This window comes from Pelophylax lessonae (genome assembly GCF_965119305.1).
Source record: "Pelophylax lessonae genome assembly, chromosome: 5".
Classification (NCBI taxonomy): Eukaryota; Metazoa; Chordata; class Amphibia; order Anura; family Ranidae; genus Pelophylax; species Pelophylax lessonae.
This window is the reverse complement of record NC_138772.1, coordinates 342,754,261-342,776,484: the sequence shown is the minus strand read 5'-3', so window position 1 is coordinate 342,776,484 and position 22,224 is coordinate 342,754,261. Positions and strand designations below refer to the sequence as shown.

Below are 22,224 nucleotides of genomic sequence, written 5' to 3'. Positions count from 1 at the left end.
CATACATAAAAGCCACAGTGTATGGTGGCAACTGTGACATGTATTTACTGCACACACTGAATACCCTGTACAGAACCTCATTAGATTGTCAATGGTGAAAAGAAACAGCATTTACATAGCTGGAATAACCAGCATTAAAGCATGATTTAAATTCACAATTAGGGAACAGCACTACAAAGGTCTAAATTTACCACAATTATGTAGATGTATGCTGAGATGAAGGCCCTGATATAAGTGTCTAGTCAGATCATGCCCAAAACTTCAAACCTAAAACTGCATTGAGAATGAATGACCCACAAAATGTTTGAGTACACTTACCAGAAGTTAACTTATTAGCACCATGTTCACCACAAGGATTGATTATTGAATTGTTACAGCAGTGAACCACTACCTACCTGCTTGTGAATGCAGCTGCAATGTAGCACATAAGGAAATCCATGTCCTGACCCTGGTGTGTTTCTACTCTATCACCAGAACATTCGATAAAAGAAAAAAATCTTCCTACAAATGTATATGTGCATTTACCATATTTATGTTCTTTACCTGTAAAAGCCTCCCTTGTGTAGACTTCCAAAAGCCTTGTGGCAGCTGCTGGGCATCGCCATCTTGGATGGGATGTCAGCTACCCCAGCAGATTCAGAGCTGTCCCTCAAGTGACACTCTATAGCAGCTTGGCACCCCAGATGTTTTGGAACTACATTTCGCATGAGGATCATGCACTCTGCAGTGTAGTTGAGCATCATGGGAAATTTATTTTCCAAAACATCTGGGGTGCCAATCACCATCACTGCTCTATAGCAGTGGTCCTCAACCCTGGCCTACAAGGCCCACTAACAGGCCAGGTTTGCAAGATAACTGAAATACATCCCAGGTGATATCATTTGCTGCTCAGTGATTGCAGTACTCTAGTCTGCATCTCCCCAAGGTAATACTTAAAATCTGGCCTGTTAGTGGGCCCTGAGGACCGGAGTTGAGGACCACTGCTCTATAGTATTCCTCTTTGTTCCTTACCCCTGTAGCTACATAAAGGAAGCCTAAGAGAGTAGCAGAGAGTAATTAGACAACCCCAGTAGAGGAGAGGGGTATGGCATGCAAGAAGATTGAGGGCTGTGCCAGGGAACTGACCCTACCAGAAAAGTCAAATTTTCTAGCAAGTTCAAAGGCACATTGCAAGTAAACAAAAAATAATTTTTTTTTGGAATATAAAAAAAGCATCACATTTTTAAACATTTAAAATACTTGATTTTTCTGTGCTCCTACTGGCATTTTTTGCATTGATGACAGCGTCTATTTAAACCTTTCTCTAATTAATGCTTCTTTCCATTCTTCACATATGTTCTTCCCAGTCTCTGCTAAATTGGTCATAATGATTTAGCTACTTGAGCCAAACTTGCAAATAATACAATATAAGTGTTTCTATGATAACTGCAGACACAAGCCGCCATTGTATAACTGTGTTATTCTACTGTGGACACCCCATGGTTAAACTAACTATGAAAAGAAAAGGCAATTCCAGACCTCAAGTGAGTTCTATTTGGACACCTTTAAATATAGAGATCATTGTTCTACAAGTAGAGTGACTTAACTTTCCAATACATAGTGCAAAGAAAACATGAAGTAAGGTGAGCAAGCTGTCTATAACTGTTCTGTAGTGACTTATGTGAATTCTAAAATATTACCTGCTAAGACAGATTAATTATAAATTAATTATAAAATAGCTGGAAGCAGACCAATAATATTTTCATTATTTTTATAATGCTATATTTTACTATAAAATAATCTGGGGAAAATGTGTATACTTAATTAACTCCTAAATATATTCCCTACTGCAGTTCAATTTTATGGTGCAGTTAATGTGAACGTATGCATACAATAGAATATATATATGATATACTGTATGTGGCACGGGTATTATTGTTACAGTACACTTTACATCAATATAAATGGCTAATGCTTGATTTTGGGTTATTTTCAACAGGAAAGCTATCAAACATGCTCAAGAATTTAGTTGGTTTGGTTTGATTTACTTCTAGAAAGTCAAGCCTTTCTATAAAATTTATTCAGAGGATAAAGAAAATGACTACTGGTATATAAGGTTTAGAACTGTAGTGCCATGTCACAAACAACAGAGGATATTTAAAATGTAAAAAGAAATAAGTGTGTATGCACCATATAAAGGCAAATAGTAATATTCTCATTTCGAAAAATCAGACTACCGAACCAACTTTACAAGCAGTAGGCAGTCTGTACATGTTATTGGAAGGAGAGGTTTGTAAAATATTATCCTCCTCTCAGGGAAAGAAAAATGTAATTAAAATTTCCTTTGATGGGCAGAACTATATGCAATTTTGAATGCACAATCATGAACTATTGCAGTCCTACACAATTAGGATTTGTTCCCACCGGAGGCACTAGAAAAGCATGTTAACATGAGTGCTCTGCCACGTTGTTTCAAATGGGTTATGTTTTTTTTTAGGAACCCATACAAATAAAGGTTTTTTTAAAAATAATCATCAATGCACAAAAAACAAAAAAAAAAAACAGAATACAGGATATTTTTAAGTGCACCGAACTGTACTTTTGAAAGTCACTACTGATGAAAAACAATGTTTTCTTTAATGCCAGAGCATTTTTGCTGAGCTGGAAACGACAGAAAAATGCATGACAACACATTTTGTGATAATTAGGTTCTAGTCATGCATATGTCATACCATATAATGCACATCGCCATTTTCATTCTCAAATGTAGCTGTGGTCTGAAGGTCTAAAGCAAGCATTGGTTTGCTGCCTGGCAATCCTCAGCTCCGCATATTTTGATTGTATTTATGTGCTTATGAATATTTTTGTTTATTATGTAGATCAATGGATAATTGCTGCTTAAGCACAGTGTGTTTAAAGTGGTTGTAAACCTCAGTCATGGAAGTACATATATCTGTAGTGTTTACTTATCTCTCTCCAAAGCTCTAAGTGTTTTTTCTCTCTAGTACTTCGTTCCTATGTTATCAGCATGGGTCACTTCTGAGAAGTTTTCCAGACACATTAGATACATTTGTGCCGGAAGGGAGGGGGGAGAGCTCAGACCGGAGCTTGCCTAATCACAACACAGTTCTTCTGTCTGAAGAGGGTGTGTTCCTTTCCACCAATCAGCTCTCACACGCTGTTACTGCAGCCTCTCTGCCCCCTCCTCTGTGCTCCTGACAGATGGAGAAGGATTTTAACACTTTTCTGCCCTTTTGAAGGGGTGTAGGAAAAGAGAAGACTGCAGATAAACAAGTAAAACCTATGTAGGATGATTTGTTTTATCTCTGTGTATCACCTGGGGCTGTTCATTTCACTGGGTTTATGTGAGGGTTTACAACTACTTTAAGTCCATGTACCACAAACAAAATCAACAACACATTTCTTTTAATGTAAAAGTATTACCTTGTAAAAGCAAAACCATTTTTAATGCCAAGCACACATAAAAAAAGTGTTTTCTCTGATATTATCCAATACTCCAATGGTGGTAGTGCATTTTAAAGAGATGTTTGATTATGTAGGCGGACTACTATACAAGTTCTTATCTACGGTAGTCTGATCATCATACATACACAAACAATTTTGGGATACCATTAAATCTTGGTCATAATAGAAATACATTTCTATCTATTTTCAACAAAAAGAGAAAAATAGAACTGAAAATGAAACAAACATGATAATGAAAGAATGAATTTAACAGCTGTTTGCAGCTTGCTCTGGAAGAATTTCTTTACATACTAAGGATGATATTTAAACAGCTAGTAATAAACAGCCTGCTCTATCATTTGAAATGTCAGCTAGGTATTATTAATACATTTATTTACTTTCTCGGCAAGTTTGCTATAAATTGCTTCCAGGAAGATTAGATGGAAATGCTTATTAGATGAATATATGATTTTTTTTATGTATACTGCAGACTAAGGCTGCATGCAGCATGCCCCAATTTAAATGCAGCTTTAAAAACATCTATTGGGTTGGATGCATTTACAAAATGACAGTATTAAATTAGCCCATCATCTCTGCAGGTTCAGTGACCAACTTTGAGCCATCCCATGATGTCTTGAACTGTTCAGGAACAGGAAATTCTCTCTGAAGGGAGACAAAATCAACAGAGAAGATTATGTAAACTTTGGGATACAATACATAAACCGGAGAGAATGAGATTCAAATTGCATGAATGGCTAGGCCTTTAGAAATCAGACAAGCCTGGATTATGAACTTCTGCCCATTGAAACTCCCAGGAAGTTGTTGTTACAGAAAAGAGATAAAAATCATGGTGAGTTCACACACAGTATAGCTGCCTCTGGCTTTTTCAGTGGGAGTTTTCTTGTTGAAATTGCTACATATAAAACCCAAATCATACTAAACGTTTTAAAATGATATTATTTTTAAATTATAATACATGCACCAAAGCATTTCTAAAAAAAAGTTTGGCTAAGGTACATTTAGTATTACATGATAAAATTTTCAAAATATGACAATTAGAGAAAGGATGAAACCCAAACATCCATTGAAGTCTATGAGGGCTGAACCTTAATACTTATGGCTCGTTTTCACTAAGCGGTACGGTACGGTTCGGTACGGTACGGTACGCTATTTTTGCCGTTTCCATTGTGAATGGTACCCTAATTCCGAACCGTACCGTACCACTTTTTTGGGACCCTTTCGTTGGGGTACCAAGCACATTAGTACCGTACCAACAGGGTGGAGCTACACTCTGCAGAACTTTGATTGGTTGACAGAGAATCGTCTATCACAGCTTTCCTGCTACACCACGCCTATCATGAAAGGGTACTATTGGCAGTGGAAACGCTAGGTGTACCGTTCCAAACCGTACCGTACTGAACCCAACCGTACCGTACCACTCAGTGGAAACGAGGCATAAGTGGCCATTTTCAAGGCTTATAAGCAAGCAATAAGCTACTGTCAAAAAAAGGGCATGGGGGGCTGGGCACTGCCATAAATTTAAAACTAAATTTAAAGAAATACTGAGCAGCAGGGAGAGGGTTCTTTTAATTTGATTTTGAGGGTGATATTATGTCACGTTACAGAACAGTACTATTTTCATCGACCGCATTAGCGACATCCTATTCTGGTATCACATATTTTAAATGACTATTTGGTCACAGGCCTGCTTTGGATACAGTTTAAAAGTCTAACAACGCTGCATGGAAGGATATAATATCTGGGCTTGTCTTATGTGTACAGCTGGTGAGTGGTGGCACATAGGAGGGGAGCATGCCACGTTGGAGTCACATTATAACAAGATTCACAAAAGCTTGATGGACTTCTGTACTTTACAGCACTTGATTCTATTTTATATTTTTTTTGATATTTTAGCACTTTATTCTATTTTTATATTTTATTTGACACTTACTAGATAAATGACTTGTTTTTTTTGTATCACGCACTTTTTTAGAGCAGTGCTGTAGTTACTAACTTCACTAGATCAGGTTTTTAACCATCAACACAGCAGCAGCCTAATTAATCACACTTTTTGCAAAGGGTCGCACCATTGCACGTGTTTACATCCATTAGGTCTTATTTTGAAATAAGTAGATTGTATTATTTTAGAAACAGTAGCCAAAAATATTACCTAGTTGCTGGACAATATGTAAGCAGCTTGATAAGACTATAACATAAAAGGAAAAGACTAGGTATATTTTATCTTGAAATAAACATTACAGCGTATTATTTGAGAGACAATAGCCACAGATATTTACTCAATCTGCTACGCTGGTTGCTTCCTCAAGAGTAGGGTGCATAAAATGTTATACAATGGCTCACCAATACACAGGGGGACCACTTGCTCCCAAAAAGTTTCTAAGTGACATCTGCGGGACAGGCATCACAGACACCAAGATAAACCCACAATGATATGTGTTTCCAATATGCTATATATGTATTCAAATGATACTGTATCTTGATGTTCCTGGGTGTGTGCTTGTCTCCATGCAAGTCAGCCAGAAATGTATATGTGAAAACACTGTGTGGCCTTTTCCCATTGCTGGAGCAAAGGCTGCAAACATTGAGGGTCCTACACAGGATTTACCCTGCAGCAAACATTAGAAATTCTGCAGCTGAGGTTCAGCTGCAGAAACTTTGTGTGGCACCTTTACAGTGCTGGTGCATTGGATAAGGCTGCAAACGACAAAGTGCAATGCAGGATTACCCTTAAATACCATACCAAATGTGTGCCGCTCTAAGCCTGCAGTGTCAGTCTCTCAGGTTTACACTCTGTATTCAGGTGCTCGCAGAGATGAGTATATCTCGTTCCAAAATATAATATGGCATGTAGGTACCGGTGCACACTGTATTCAACTTCAATATAAGGTAAATTAAAAAAAAACAGGCTTCAGCTAAGATCCCAGCCCATCAGTCATGCCCCTCTGACATGAGGTCTATGATTGCATGGCGGATTTACCCTACAACAACTATTAGAAGTTTGGCATCTGAGGTCCAGCTACAGAAACCTTTTGTGATACCTTTATAGTGCTGAAGCACTAGAATAGGCCACAGATTTGGAGGTGCAACACGGCATTTACCTTGCAGCAAACATTAGAAATTCTGCAGCTGAGTTACAGCTGTGGAAAAATCATATGGCACCTTTACAGTGCCAAGACACCAGAATTTGAGCAATGCAGGACATTTTGGTGACTTCAGCAAAGAACAGAAATTTGGCAGCCGAGGGGCAGCTGCAGAAACATTGTGTGGCACCTTTACAGTGCCAGAGCAGAGACTATTGCAACTCCTGTTTTACTGGCCTCCTTCTACTCAGGCTATTTCCTCTTTAGTGAAATGTCATGAATGCTGCTGCTGGAGTCATCCACTTTACCAATCACTCATTGTCTGCCAAACCTGGCTTCTGCTCACCAACTAATAGAATCCAGAATATTTAACACAACACACAATTCCATCCATAACTCTGCTTCCATCACCAATCTCATTTCAAGATATTACAAAACTGTCCTCCTCATCCCTCCCACACCTCCTACTCTATAGCTTCTTTGTCAGCTCCCCCCCCCCATGCTCACCTCTAGAACTTTTCAGGAGCCTCCCCCATCCTTTGGAACTCCTTACTTACTGTCCAACTCTCCTACTCTGTCTATCTTTAGGCAAGAATTCAATTACAAACTCACAGTGTCTTTAGGCAAGCCCTGAAAGTCCATCTATTTAGGGAAGCCTATCTTGCTTCTTTCTAACAATTAAAATGTTACTTTCTCCATCAACATGTCCACACACAGTTATTATCTTTTGTGTCACTTGCCTTTGACTTTTGGATTATAAGCTCTCATAAGCAGCACCCTCATAACCCTCTTCTCTTGAATTGTAATTGCACTTTCTCCCTAAATATTTATAGTCATTGATAATCCAAGACTGGTTAATTTCAACGAAATTATTTCTGGAAACAGGAAGATTTGCTGCTCTGTAACAAAGAGTTTGGCTGCACTGAAGGCCCTCTCAGACAGTACACTGGTTGCAGGGCAAGCCAGAAGATTGAGTGCATACTATGCAAGCTTCAGCCAGTGGCCCAACCTGGACAATCAATAGTCCATTTGGTCCTCACTTCTGAGAGTATCTGATTCAGCCATGGACCCGATTTAGTCAGAAATAATGTTATTTAGGTGTTCCATGTAAGTGCTGTCTGCAGCCAAGCATGGCAGCTGTGGTTTTAAAAAAAGACTTCTTAAAAACAGCACTGAGCTAGCTGTCAACCTCGCTGTCCCTCCTTTTAGAGATCAGAGGATCTGAGGCAAGTTCATAATCAGAGGGGTTCTGCCACCATCATAGGCATAGGAATCTTTTGCTGCATCTCCTGAAAGTGCCACATTTGGATTTCCCTCTTGGTTAGTGGCAGTAGACTGGCCAATTTACCTATCTAGTAGGGTGGTCACCCAAAAGTGTTACCCTCTTTAAAGACGGAGGTCCTTGCACAGGCATTTGAACAAAAAGATCCCTACAAAAAAGATTGCCTGCAGCAGAGGACCCTGAGTCCTTGGGTACACTGAGGACAACAGTGTCCTAAACAATCTCAACCCACCCACGTACAACTCTGTGGGTTTGGGAGAGATGAAGCTTCTCCCTTTATTTGTGCCCCATTTCTTCCTTCTCACTGCCAGCATCCCAACCCTCCTTGTATTCCTCCTCTTCCTCCTGTTGCCTTTGCCTAACAGGCATGTAGGCAAAGGGATCTCCTACTCCTGCTGTTGTGCCTACAGTTCCCATTCTGTTAGGCCACATAATGTGTGATCCAGGAAGAATGAGAGAGAATAAATTACTAATATTTTCCTTGTTGTGGCTCACATTTTTGGTTGCCTCTTCAAAAGAAGCCAAAACGCTGCAGGTGTCCTGAATGAGGAGTCATTGATGCTGTGACAAAATCCCATGCTACTGAGAGCCTATCCTCTTACCGCAATCACAAAGATACTCATTGTTGGCATGCTACAGCTGGTGGTGCCTCTGCAGCATGGGCAATATTTAGCTCCAGTGTGTGTGTAAGTCACAGATGAAGCCATTGTTAGGCAGCTTATGTTAGCACTACATTTTTGCTAGGTGCGGTATGACCACTAATAACCGCCTACAAGAAGCCACAAACCCTTCTGTCCCAATTCTGTCCTTAATGATAAATGCCCCCCCCCCCCCACTAGGTTTGAGATGTGCCAGGCAAGGTACATGAGTGATTTTTCCCAAGAAAAGGGTTGTCTCACTAAAAATGGCTTTGGGTCAGCTACCTCTCAGTCTGGACTGTTTTAGTGCTTAATATGACTTGTTCTTCATCATCAACTAATGTCTTATGAACCTTTTAGCACAGTGGCACTCTGACTAGTAAAAGAAAAACCAGCAAAGGGAATAGACTTCTTAATGTGCTGCTGCTCTTTCATTGTCCAATCAGAGGGCTGAGGGAGGCGGGTCATGACCAAGCTGTATTGCTTAACTGCAGCAAAGGAGATAGAAGGTCACATACCTGGCTGTGCTGTCTGGTAGGGTGCCGGGTCACAATATTAGATGAACAGAACTACAAATCCTTTGGTAGTTAAAATAGTTCTCAATATTCGCCTATGTGTATTTAGCTCTTCACCTGGAGTTTTACACCTGACTGTTTGGTATGGGATAATGCCCTTAGCACATCAACATTCCTCTTTGCTGTATAGAGGAATCTGTATTTTCCCTTACATTTTACTAAACTACATAGCTCTAGTAATAAATTAAAGACTATACAACAATATTTATTTTGCGATAGGGTTATTGATAGTAATACGACACAAACAGACAAAATTAAGTGAAAAACATTAATTTTTCATATAGTTACATTAGTAAAAATAGACACAGTTTTCTCTTACATAATCTCCATGGTCCGGGATAAGGATGTTCATTTCCGATGATTTGGCACTTACAATCTCACAGTTTATTGAACTTTCACTCAGGTAAACATGGCAGCCATCTGTCTTGTTAATTGAAATTGTTGGCACTTTCCCTATGACCTGTACAAAAGAGAAAGGTGACCATATATTCTATGATTTGCCTGGAAATAGCCACCAAACTACATTCCAATTTCGAAAATGTATCTATATATTAAAGAAAGCTCTATATCTATTCATTAAAATGTGCTGGCAGGCAATTTAAGGCATCCTCTGTATCGCCATGCCTTGTAGAAATACAGAAGAGAAGCTAAATAATTACTTTTAGTCTGATTGCAACTGTGTGGCAGTTTCTGTTCTTTATTTTATTGTAAACCTGATTTGAAGTTGAAAGTTAGCATAGCCAAAAGTATGCACATACAACTACAATAACATTTTATTATGTTTCTTGGAACATAATTGTTTCAATTATGCAATATTCAAACTGAATAGCATCTGCAAAACCTGGAATGCAATCATAGTGTAAACTAAGAAACTCCTGTAATTAGTATACAGACTGTAATTCCACTATACAGCCTTATTTAAATAAAAACAGCAAATGATGCAAGATATAGTGGTTGCATTAGTTTTCTTTTTTTTCACTTTCCCCCTTTATTTTTACCATGCAATGATAGGTGATGAGCGTACTTCCTGTTCTTTTTGTTTTATTCACTTCTCCACTGTATCTATGGCCCCTTTCACACAGGTTGGATCAGTTTTTGCTCAACAGGGGATCCAACCGCTGATCTCCTGCTAAGCTGGGTGGAATGGGCAGATGACAGGTCTTTGCCCACTCCGCTTAAGCAGAGTGGACATGGACACAGCCTGCTCTGCTCTATGGGCAGTCGGATGTAAACAGACTGGCTGTCTGTTTAAACCCTTTGGACTTTTGACAAAGCGCGGAACGCGAAACATGTCGTCATGGTGACAGGACCGTTTGCAGTCACGCGTGTGGAGCTGTTCATCTGAGTCTGATCCTTGAGCGCGGGTGATTGACGTCATCACCTGCGCCGCCACTATCTTCACTAGCCACCCATAGATGCACACCGCATCGCTACATCTCTCCTGAAGGACTGCGCATCCACAGCCAGGGACATCCTTCCCGCCAGAGCCTGGATGTTTGCTCTCCACAAGGACTACAGCTACAGAAAATCGGATACAGTGGGGCAAGTAAGCGGGCTCAGCCTGACACCTTTACAAGTGCAAGTTACTATTACCATTGTTCATTGATGCCTTTTATTGCCCTAAAAAACTGGATTACCTTATAATTATCCTGGAGTGGAGCTTCACTTGTGATATCCTCACTTACATCGTATTGTCACTATAATATAAATTATTTGTGTCTTCATGAAGTTAGCCTTAACCAGAAGCGCTCCCTTCTCTTTCTGTTGCTGTCCATTTAAACCCGGCTGCCCTCTGATCTGATCTGGCTAGCCGGAGGGGAAAAGATCTTCTTCCTTTTTTTTTTTTTGCTGGATCAGACCTGGAGGTAGCAGGGTGTAAACGGACACAAGTCCACTTACATCCGACACACTATAAAGGAGAATGGAGGGTCCAATCGGGTCCAGCTGAAAAATGGACAGGCAGACCCGATTGGATCTCTCATGTGAAGGGGGCCTATGTCTATATGGAAGGAACCATGGCTGTCACACAGGCTGAACTTCAAACATGTCTGCCTTTATTCATTTCTATTATAAAGTGGACTCATTGAATTAGTAGTTTTCAAAAGAGAGATAACATTGTTTAAATTGTATTTTTGGCTCTCTGGAATTGACGAAGGACATACCATTTTTGGAAAGATTTTCAGATAAATTCAGTTCTTATTAAAAATGTTCTTTGTGTGAAAAAAGGAAATGAATGCAACCACATTTTTGTTTTTTGGATACGATATGCTTTAAAATGACATGGCAAACAATGCATTTTTGTACTTAGCTGTATTTTTTTACCTAAATTTGATTCTGTGCCACTTGCCTACAGCTACGTCTAATTTGGCCACTAAAATTCCTTACCTGTATTCGCACATCTTTAGAGTTAATGACTTCTACAATGCCGACAACATCATCAAACACTAGGCCAAGTTTTGTGCAATTGTCTGTAAATAGTACAGAAAGTAAAACTAAAATGTTCGCTTGACACTAAATAGGAAATCATTGTATTTAAAATATATTAATGAACAATAAAACAAAAGTGTAGAAACATCATTAAAGCAGGAATAATCAAATTGATTTAATTGTTTCATAACAGAAAACTAAAGTTGGAAAGGTTCAATAGAAGCTAATAAATCCTTAAGCAAACATACCAACACAGTTCTCTACAGTGTCTTTGCTCACATTCTACCTACTACTACATGTGCAGTGTGTGTTACTTTCAAGGCATGCTTCTGGTGATAACTAAGTGGGGCACACTATGGGAAAATCGTAAGACAAATTCCGTACGAGGCACGATCGTTCTATTTTCGTATAGTGTGTACACAACTTTCGACATCCGATTTAGACTTTCCAAACGAACATGTCTAAAGGGGCAAACTTCAACATTTCGGATACAAAAGACTGTGCATAATCAGAAACAATAAACAACAACAAAGAAAAGCCTTTGTCGTACGAGAATTGTTGTACATTAGTTCCATCCTTGGTTTCGACTTTCTGTGAAACATCGAGGAAAACTGGACAATCATTCACCTGATTTTCTTATAGTGTGTACCCACCTTTGCAGTTGCCAATGTGCTAGGACAGTTCTCAAGTCAACTTTCAAAACCCTCAAATGGTTGTTGTCATAGCTGATCACATTTGCAGCACTATGGCAACTGCAAATCTAAATAGAAGCTAACTTGGAGCCATCTTTGGCAAAGGATAGGAGAACAGTTCTGCTTTAATGTATTTAGTAAATTGAAAAGCCAGAATTCCAGAGGATAGGAATACAAAATAAGTTTACTTTTTAGCATTTCAGGAGCCATTAGAGAACTGAGAACAAACAGATGTTACTTCTGGCAGCATTTCTTGCCCGTAAAGCAGAACCACAGTCTGCAGAATACTCAGCTCTTGTCCAGTGATGCAACTGCTGGATTTCTTGCCAGCTGTTGACATCTTCCCCCCGGGCTTCTTTGGGCCTCTTTATTGGCTGGCAGGCAAGACGGATGATGTGACTTCCATGCATGCCCATATAAGTAATTCATCCTGGTACATTTCCACTGTGCCACAAATGTATTCTGAGCTGCCCATGTCATATAATAGAAGACTGCCAGCAGTCAGGTGAGTTTATTTTGAATGCATACAAGACATGGCTTTTGCAATAAAAAGCTGCCGGCTCACAATTTTATTTTTCTGAAGGTTTATTTCCACTAACCAATTGCCAACTGCACTATGGCTGAAAGATGTCTACAGTGCGGTCCTCCAGATGCCCTCCCAGAACCCTGCCCCTCGGCACTCCCCCGGGGCACGCATCAGGCGCACTTTGTGAGCGTTGTGTCATTTTGGCCTATCACAGCAGTCCTTTACCATGTGTCCAATCACAGATGATCCCGTGTAAACAAATGCCAGTTATCAACATTTCCTTTCCTCGGCACTGTCACTGTGTGAGGAAAGAAAAGCTGATACCCAGCGATCCTGTGGCAGCACACATTTACACTGATAATCAGTGCAGCCCTGGCAGTGCCAATTAGTGTCCATCAATGCAGCATATCAGTGTCCATCATTGCAGCATATCAGCGCCCATAAGTGCTATCAGTGTCTTATCAGTGCTCATCAGTGCCGCCTTATCAGTGCAGACTCATCATTGCCTCCTCAGCAGAGCAGCTTGTCAGTGCCCATCAGTGACGCCTCATCATTGCTCATCAGTACAGCCTCATCAGCGCAAACCGCTGAAGAAGAAAAATGTATTATTTGCAAAATTTTATAAAAGAAACTGAAGTTTTTTTTTTTTTTCAAAATTTTTCGGTCTTTTTTTTGTTTGTTTAGAAAAAAAAAAAAAAAACCCAGTGGTGATTAAATACCACCAAAAGAAAGCTCTATTTGAGGAAAAAAATATCTAAAGATGTTATTAGGGTACAGTGTTGCATGACTGTGCAATTGTCATTCAAAGTGCAACAGCGCTGAAAGCTGAAAATTGGCCTGGGCAGGAAAGGGGGTGAAAGTGCAGAGTAGGCATGTGGTTAAGAATCTTAAGATACGGTAATATCTCCAATTCATTAGGATATTTATCCATGGAAAGGTTTTAATGTGTTTAAAGCAGATTTACAGACACTTTTTTTTGTTTTGAACAGAGTAGAAAAGAGTTATAACCTTTGTCAGTATAACTGCTGTCTCTGTACCCCTTGAGAAGATACCCCGTCACTTTTTGTCTTGGAAGCATGACATAATATAGGAGGAAATCTTGGATAAATCAAGGGTAATGAGCGGTCAATGAAACTGGCGTCCCCGTTTGGAGATTTCCTCTTACCTTTTGTTTTAGTAACAATTATTACATTAAAATTTGGATTTCCTTTTACTTTCTGTCAGGGGGACAATTGTCAGTGGGACAGGAGATGAGGGGAAACTTCCAACAAAAACACAGACAGAAAAAAAAAAAAAACTGACTGAGGTTTAATCCTTACCCATGCTTTTTAAAACAACAACAGCAACTTTTTGGCAGGGCTTCAACATAAAACACATTAAATATTTTAATGGGAGAATTTTTTTATATGTAAGACATGTATTAAAAATACACCAGTGCTAAAAAAAACGCACAGAATAACCTTGGAGGGTCCATATATTTTTTTTTAAACAATTTTGTTGTGCAATAACTTTTTTTTACTAACTTTTTGAAAACTTTAACATTTATTTTAGTAAAACCTAGAAAGCATACAAAAACAATGGAAATAGAAACATCTAGAGTAGTATGTTTATAACGGGTCAATTGTAATTTCAAATAAGTAGCAGTAATATGAAATAGCAAATACCTGATTGACAAACGTAACTTATTTTCACTATAAATAAGTTCTCTTACCTATTATTATGGAATTGATTTTTCCTTTGATTTGTAATGTTGCTTTCTTGCACTTGTAAATGTAAACCACTTGTTTCAACTCTGTGTCAGAAATCACTAAGTTGTTCACTCCTTCTTGGTACTCCTAAAATTAGAATGATATAACGGATGAGATCACAGCTAAACAGAAACGGTTGTAAGTAGTCTCTAATCTAAGGAAAAAAAAAAAAACTTTACCAAATAAGGACTTGAGCATCATCTGCACCTGTAGCACTTAAAGCTAAGAGATTAGGGTCATTACCTAATAACCCCATACTGCATCACACACTAAGCAATCAGACACATGCTTGACTTGTCTCAGAAACAATATGATAGCACTAATGCTAACTCTAATAATAACTCTAATGTAGGCTTTCAGTAAGTTATCTTTTCCCTTAGCCAGTTAACTCCAACATGTCATTCATTTCTTGAGAGGTAGTTTTTTTTTTTGTGTAAAATTAGTACTTTTAATACTTTTTTTACTTTTCAATTTTAGTTGCAAACTTCTTATAGGAACTGGTTATCATTTTACGCAGAATTGTAACAAACTAAGTTACTAAAAAAGTGAAATAAAAATCCTTTACTGTCTACCACACACCAAATGCCAGACTCCCAGAGGTCCCCCATGCATTAATAGGTTCAATGACTCTTTCACACTGGTGGCAATATTTATCGCCCTTTGAAAAGCAATCCATGGTGGATTGCATTTCAGAGGCCAGTATAGCAGCAGCTGGCAGGAGTTCAGAAGGAACTGCGATACTGGGCAAGTCTGAAAGGCAGTGCTATCTGCCAAACTCTTCAGCCTGAGTTAAAATTGCCACATTGCCATGGTAGGGGAATGTGTACATTCCTGTCAGGCTGTAAGGTTAGCATTCTGGTGGGTGGCCAGGGGGAGATAAAACCTTCAGTTCAGTCAACTTTTTTTTAATACCCCCTGGCCGCCAGTGTCAAAGAGTCCTAAAGGTGGACATCAGATGGCCAGTAGGCATTGGCCTGACTACCAAATGTATTTTAATTTCTCCAATTACACATATTGTGCTGTATGATCTCTTTTCTAAAGCTTGCCTTTTTACCAACTAGGCGGCTGACTTACCACTTCATGGAAATGAACAACGAGGTATAGGCCAAACATTTTTGGTCTGAGCTGCCTATTGGCACTGACTCAGAGGGCTCTATTCACAGAACCAGACAACATGGGGTATTTAGGTGTTTTCCCAAACACCGCATGGGATCCTAAAAATGTTAATTCACTATTGAAGAAAAAACTCTACTAAACACCAGATAAAACAGGAGTGAAAGTCAATTCACAAAAAGAAAAAAAAAATGCATGCAGTAAATCATTAGTGGTCCCGGCATGCAATATTTAAGGAACCGGCAGCCGCCGGCATCCAACAACCAGTAAACAACATAGTTGTTAAAGAGTGGGTGGCTGCCACGTCCTTAACAACCATGACAGTTACTAGTTGCTAAGGACACCGGTGGCCGCCCGCTCCCTAACAACAAGCTATTTACAGCTTGTGTTAAAGAGGCCAGCTATCGCTGGTGGTAAATTACCGCAGACTTTCACTACTAAAATACTGCATGACTTCATAAAATAACTCATGCGTTATTTTAATATAGTTTTTTAATGTCAAAAAACATTTTACTCGGATGCGGTAATATACTGCTTTGTGAATGAACCTCAGTACTATCTAACACACATATGATCTGCTCTAATGACACAAAAAAAAAAACGGTGTAAATTGCATTAGGATGAGTTTGATCCCCTACTATACTTTTAATAGATTTCCTAAGTGTTGGAAATTTGTGAATGCAATCAATGGTACCCCTCTTTTTCCTTTATAATAAGTTTCCTTAAGAGTCGCATGAGGTATGAATGTGCAAAGTGATGACTGCATGGTTTTCTATCTTTGATAGCTCTAGCTGTGACATCTGCCAAGCTCTAAGCATTTTTTCAACACTCCTGAGCATGTCTGACAAATGTTTAGCTATCATGCACAAACTTCCCATTCATTGGGGGTTGATTTACTAAAGATCTATAGACTGTTGAATTTGCAACGCAAGTAACGCTTTGCAAGGAATTTTGTCTCAGAGCTTAGTGAATGTTTGCAATGAATACCCAATCACGTACAAGGAAAATAACAACACCGTGCTTTTGCTTGCACATAACTGGATGCAGGAAGTCAGCAGAGCTTCACCTCATTCACTAAGCTCTGGGGCAAATAATCTTACAAAGTGCAGCTTCCCTTGCAAAGTGAACATCCTATTTGCCTTTAGTAAATCAACCCCATAGTGTTTTGCAGTGTGGGTCCTGCCTGCGATGTGACTTTTCCCTAAATACAATCTATTAGCATCGCTCTGACACACCTCATAGAGCCTCTAATCAGCGAAAAACATGAGCTTTGTTGATTGCAGAGCTATAGGTCTGATTCAGTAGGGGGCTTCTCAGACCTCTACAATGAAATCCCACAGAGAACAAGGGTCCAACTCTTCAGGTGCTTGCAGGAGACTTGTTTTTCAACTCTGTGGTTGCTTTAGAAAAAAAATCAAACTGTAACACATTGAACACCTTTTGTTTTGACGTACCTGGAATTTATTTAGCCGATTTAACTTAAGAATTAATTTTGACTATTTTAATAATAATAATTCCAATAGGACTAAATATGCTAGGTCATTAAATTTAGAAGTAGTGACTTACCACTCTCCATTTCTTTCCTTCCAGCTCTAGCAAAGGAGAATAAGACTGGGGTGGTCCTTTTGAAGAGCTGGAGCTGGAACTCTTTGTGGGGGATCTGGCTTGTACCCCTTGCCCACGTAGTTTAGGATTCTTGTGGGTCTTCTGGTCATCAGAAACATGTTTAAGACCTAGAAAATGTAACCACATATACAGAGGGAATAACTGATATGTGTTGCATATGCCTTTACATGCATGTTTTGTGTTATAAGTTAGGTTACATAGATAAAAATGAATCTAGCACAGAGACTGGATCTGTAACCCCTACAGGTATCAGGGAAAACTAGTGTTTGCAAATGTTAGTTAATAAAATATATTGTAAGTTTACCTGAAGTTTTTTTTCTGAATGACATTATTACTTGCATGTTGTCCCATAATATCTCAATCACATTTACATGTAGAAACAACTACACTATGCAAATAGTGGCTCTTTGTGTGCCAAACAGTGAATACAAAATCCTTTTTAAACAACTGCCACGAGAAAATGAATTTAAAGATAAACCACTCCATTGATTGACTACCTGAAGAGAATGGGGACTGGGAGAGGCGAGGTGTAGAACCTTGGACCCCAGCCTCTGAGAAGCTCTAATTTCATGTGTTATACATGTACAATAATTCAGCCTTTTGGCTGAGATTAAGTGTAGTATCTGTTCTTATCAGTCATTGGGAGGGAGAATACCAGTGTCTTTTGTTGTGTGGGGGCGCTGGCGAGTATCTCTTCTGATGTAATTAGGTAAGGAATGGTAAGGGCGGTGGGAGGGCCTTTTTCCTCCTGGGTTGAATCTGGCTTGACCCCGATTGATGGCAAGGCTCTCCCTTAGCTGTCTAAGTTCTGATGCCTTCCTGATAGGGATGGGGCTACACTGGTCTGGCCAAAAACTGGGCTGTGAAGGAAGCCTGTGATGTATTTTCCTCTGGGTTGGCAGTCCAGGCGTGCCGTAATTCTCAGTGTGGGGAAGCTCACTTTGGGTTTTTGGCACCAAGGCCACTGCACCATGTACACACTTTTTTCTTACCTGCCTCTAGGGCCAGGTCTTTTGGCTGGGACCAGAGGATTTTTTTTATTCCTGGCCGAAGGGCCTGCCATGGTATTTCACTATGGCACTAGCACTTATCCACTTCCCCTTTTCCCTTTTTTGTTTGTCTTTTTGCACAGCACTGTATGCACTTTCCCACTTCCCGATTAGTAAGGTGTAGGTCCTTGGGCCTTCTCTGAAAGTCTTGGGGGGGAGGGCATGTGGCCTTCTGGTCCGGTTCTCACCTCCCATGGGGTCTCCCTTTGGGGAAGCCCCACCTAGTACTTGGGGTTGGTCTGTTTCGGCAGGCCTCCTGAAGAAAAGAGTGCGCCTGTCAGGAGCCTTGCGCCCTGGGGGATTGGGGCAAGGGTCCTTTCTCTTCAGAGGAGGACCATGTGTACACCCTGTGCACTTTTTTGTGTTCTCACTTTTGTGTGCACACTTTTTTTTTTAAGTTAAATTTTTGTGAGTGTGTTTCCCTACACCATAAGACTTTAAAAAAAAAAAAAGAAAAATGTACAATCATTTTATGCCTGTTGTTTTGTTGATTTTAGTTGTGTTTGTTGTGAATTTTTAGGACCTATTTTCTTTTTTATACAGAACTATATGTTTGCTCTGGTTTTGTTTTAGAAGTGTGGTGTCGTTCTATTTTATGTAGTATCAGAACTACCCCCACAAAGCAAGGTGTGAAGCACCATGATACGGCACACAAGAGCTGTATTAAAAAAAAAAAACATTTCTGCTGTAGGTTTTGGAGCTATTAGCATGTTTTATTTTTATTTGGCCCTACCTTGAATTGAGCGGACTGGTTTTAGACTGTCCAGAAAGTTTGTCTGCCCAGGGGGTCAGTGCTGGCTCTCAGTGCTCCTATCCATAATACGAGATGGGATACTTTGATCAGAAAAACACAAAACTTCTAAAAGACTTGATACCGTCTTTAGAAATCTAGGAAGTATGTTTAAAAATAAACCTAGAGCTGTGATTCAGCAACATATATAATAATTCCTCTTTGTTGTCTACATAATGGAGGTCTTCCAGTCGGCATATAAAGTGAGTCTTAGGTAGAGAAAAGAACTGTATCCTAACAAATTGATATTCCTATTCACTTCTTGTTTTCCTGCTTAGTTTATTTAGCACAAAACAGCATGTTATTTATGTTCTAACAAGCCACCTACACACATGCTTTTATCTCTCCTTGTTTACCTTGTGTAATGGTTTCTCCTTGGTTCAGTTGGGCAAAGAGTGCAGATCGATCCTGAGACATGTCATCTTTGGGTTTATTAAAAATATCTATACTTGGAGGAGGTCCTGGAGGTGGTGGCGGAGGTGGTGGCGGAGGGTGACTTGATCCTGATGTTGCATTATTGTTCTGAGGTTCTCCTTTTGAGGATAGCTGTAAAACAAATATGCATGCAAGTTACTAAAAATATGTTAAAAATGATGCCTTATTGTACAGTATATGTCACTTTTTGCAGCCAGTCATGTGGTGTTCTCATTAGAATAAAAATTAAATCCATGTAAAATGTGAATAATCTAGCCCCACTAGTCTCTTTACTTTTAAGTTTACCTGAAAGTGATCAACACTACTTATGATAAATCAGCTTTGCCTAAATATATATAAAACAATAAAACATTTGCACCCATTCTAGGCACAGGGGTGAGGAATAGACAAGGAACAGCAAAGAAGGTACAGAGAGGAATTAAGATACATCAAAGTGTATAACATACAATGCATACCAAAGGGTAGAGAATACGATGGCACAGTCTAGAGCAGTGTTGGCAAATGTAGTAAATATAGAAGGCCTCGACTGCAGCCCTCAGAATCTGAGGGTCACACAAAAGTTCAGATTATGGCTATATGATAGGGTGGGAGTTTTAATTTCGGAGAGCTTTTTTCCCTTATGCAGTGTTACATTGCAATGCACCTAGGAACCACTGTGTGTAAAGTGCCAATGCAACACTAAGTAAATATTAAAATGTATCTAATTCCATAAAAAAAATTAGATATTGCAGCTTAAAAGTCCTTAGGTGAGGTTGCTAAAATAGTTTTCCTTTTTTTTTTTTTAAGGATTTTTTATTTTATTTTCACCTTGTAATCATGCAAATAGCACACTTCCTGTCCTAGGGTGGCTAACTTCACTCTTCTGCTGTATTTACGAAGAGAACCATGGTTGTCCGAATATTGAACTTCAAAAACTTCTTCCTCCTGTCATCTCCATTATATGAAGATTTACAGAAGGAAGAAACCAATAATAAGTTAAACGCACAGGAATCGAGAAGTTCAACAAATATTTTCTGTACTTGCTGAAAGTTTTCTCGACCTTATAAAAGAAAATTAATGCACCCCTCACACCTATGGATTGGCAAACTGCAATATATTGCATTTTAACTCTTGGTTTAGATATGCCTTCAATGGGCGTTTGACTTATTATTTGGGGCCTGGGTATTTAAGTGGAGTTTAATTTAAAAAAAAAAAATTGCCATGTTATAGGGAACATCTAAAAAAAAATTCTGGAGCCCCTCCTAAAAGTTAGCAATGCACTTCCTGGTATGTGTATGTGCCCAGGGACAGTAGCCAGTATCCTCATAGCTATAGATCTGCATATGAGATCTAAGGCTCTAATGGCACTTTTTCACTGCAAGTACCGGCTCGGCTCTACTTGGCCCTGCTTGGCCCGGTTTGGTTTTCCACTGCATGGTACCGCATGGTACGGTGTTGGAACGGTTCAGTACGGTTTGGTATGGTTTGCTTTTCCACTAAAGTAGTACTAAAGTAAGTGGGTGGGATAACAACGATTCTCTGACCAATCAGTGGCTAGTAGTGACAAACAGTCAGCTGCATGCAAAGGATTGTGGGATATGGTACCGGTATGGTACCTCTTGGAACCACAATCGAGGTGGTACTGTTTTAGAGAGCCGTACCGTTCGGTTCCATGTAGTGGAAAAGCGCCGCCGTACCGTACTGTACCGAACCATTCCTACACCGTACCATGTGGTACCAGCAGTGGAAAAGCACAAAAGCGAGCCGAACCGTTCGGTTCCATGCAGTGGAAAAGCACCATTACTGCTACTCTCAGGAGATTATGAGTGAGGTTTGAGGTCACTGCTGTGCTGGGCCACCTCCACATAGAAGCACAGAACAAGGCATGGTTGCTCAGTAACGGGAAAGATGAGCTGCTGGGAGACCACAAGCAATACTAGTGACTAGCACTCTGCATCATTTTTTTTAAGGTACAGCTTCTAGAAGTCAGTTCTTTTGTTGGTGTAGAAGGAGAAGGGGAGTAGAAGAAGAAAGGAAAAAGAGGGGTGGGGAACAAAAATCTTGCACACATACACACTCACACACACACACATATATATATATATATATATATATGCATAGGCTTAAATTTATATTTCATTGTGGAGAGGGAGGATTACATCCAAGACCCAGGAGTTTATCCAAATGGACCATATTTTGTCAGTCTATTTAGGACAATTTCTATTAATGTAGGTAAGCTTCTACAGAGGTAAGACAGAGTTAATAGTTGTACGTTAGGGGGATATTAAAGTGGGTTAAGGGACTTTCAATGGAAAAGTATCCCTCTGCATGAATAAAAAGTGGTATAACAAACATATTGTCCCAAAGTGGAACCATCAAAAACATTTAAGAGTAGCACCTTAGGGTCCAGTCCGAGGGTCAAGTCACATACTCGATTATTATCGGCCATAACCTTTGTACAGTAGGATCGGAGGGAGGGGCAAGACCATACCATACAAAAGAAGGAGGACTCAGACATTTGACAGTGTTGGAAGGAGTAGCTAGTGGAGGGGCAGATTGCTGCCAAGAACTTGAGTTGGAGAAACCTATCACTGCTGAGATCATATTGGTGGTATGCACACTCAAACAATCATCCCAGGCTTCCTCAAAGTCTTGGATTTATTTTTATATATATATATTACATTTTTAATATATTTTTAAGGAATCATTTTTTAGCAGGGTTCCCTGAGACTAGAGATCGACCAATTATTGACAAAGGCCATATATCGAGGGCCGATCTGCACTTTCCCCAAGGTGACC

General features: G+C 39.5%; 1 protein-coding gene across 1 annotated transcript in view; it reads right to left on the bottom strand.

Annotated features, from left to right (window-relative positions):
• Positions 1-3,388: 3,388 nt before the first annotated feature.
• CAP2 (cyclase associated actin cytoskeleton regulatory protein 2) overlaps positions 3,389-22,224 on the bottom strand; it is a 206,906-nt gene continuing 188,070 nt past the window's right edge. Inside the window, exons 8-13 of the mRNA XM_082258081.1 lie at positions 19,368-19,557; positions 17,113-17,279; positions 14,397-14,520; positions 11,426-11,508; positions 9,360-9,500; positions 3,389-4,107 (exon numbers count right to left, since the gene is read on the bottom strand). Coding sequence (XP_082114207.1) covers positions 4,024-4,107; positions 9,360-9,500; positions 11,426-11,508; positions 14,397-14,520; positions 17,113-17,279; positions 19,368-19,557 — 789 coding nt within the window. The 3' untranslated portion in view covers positions 3,389-4,023. The remainder of the gene's footprint in view (positions 4,108-9,359; positions 9,501-11,425; positions 11,509-14,396; positions 14,521-17,112; positions 17,280-19,367; positions 19,558-22,224) is intronic.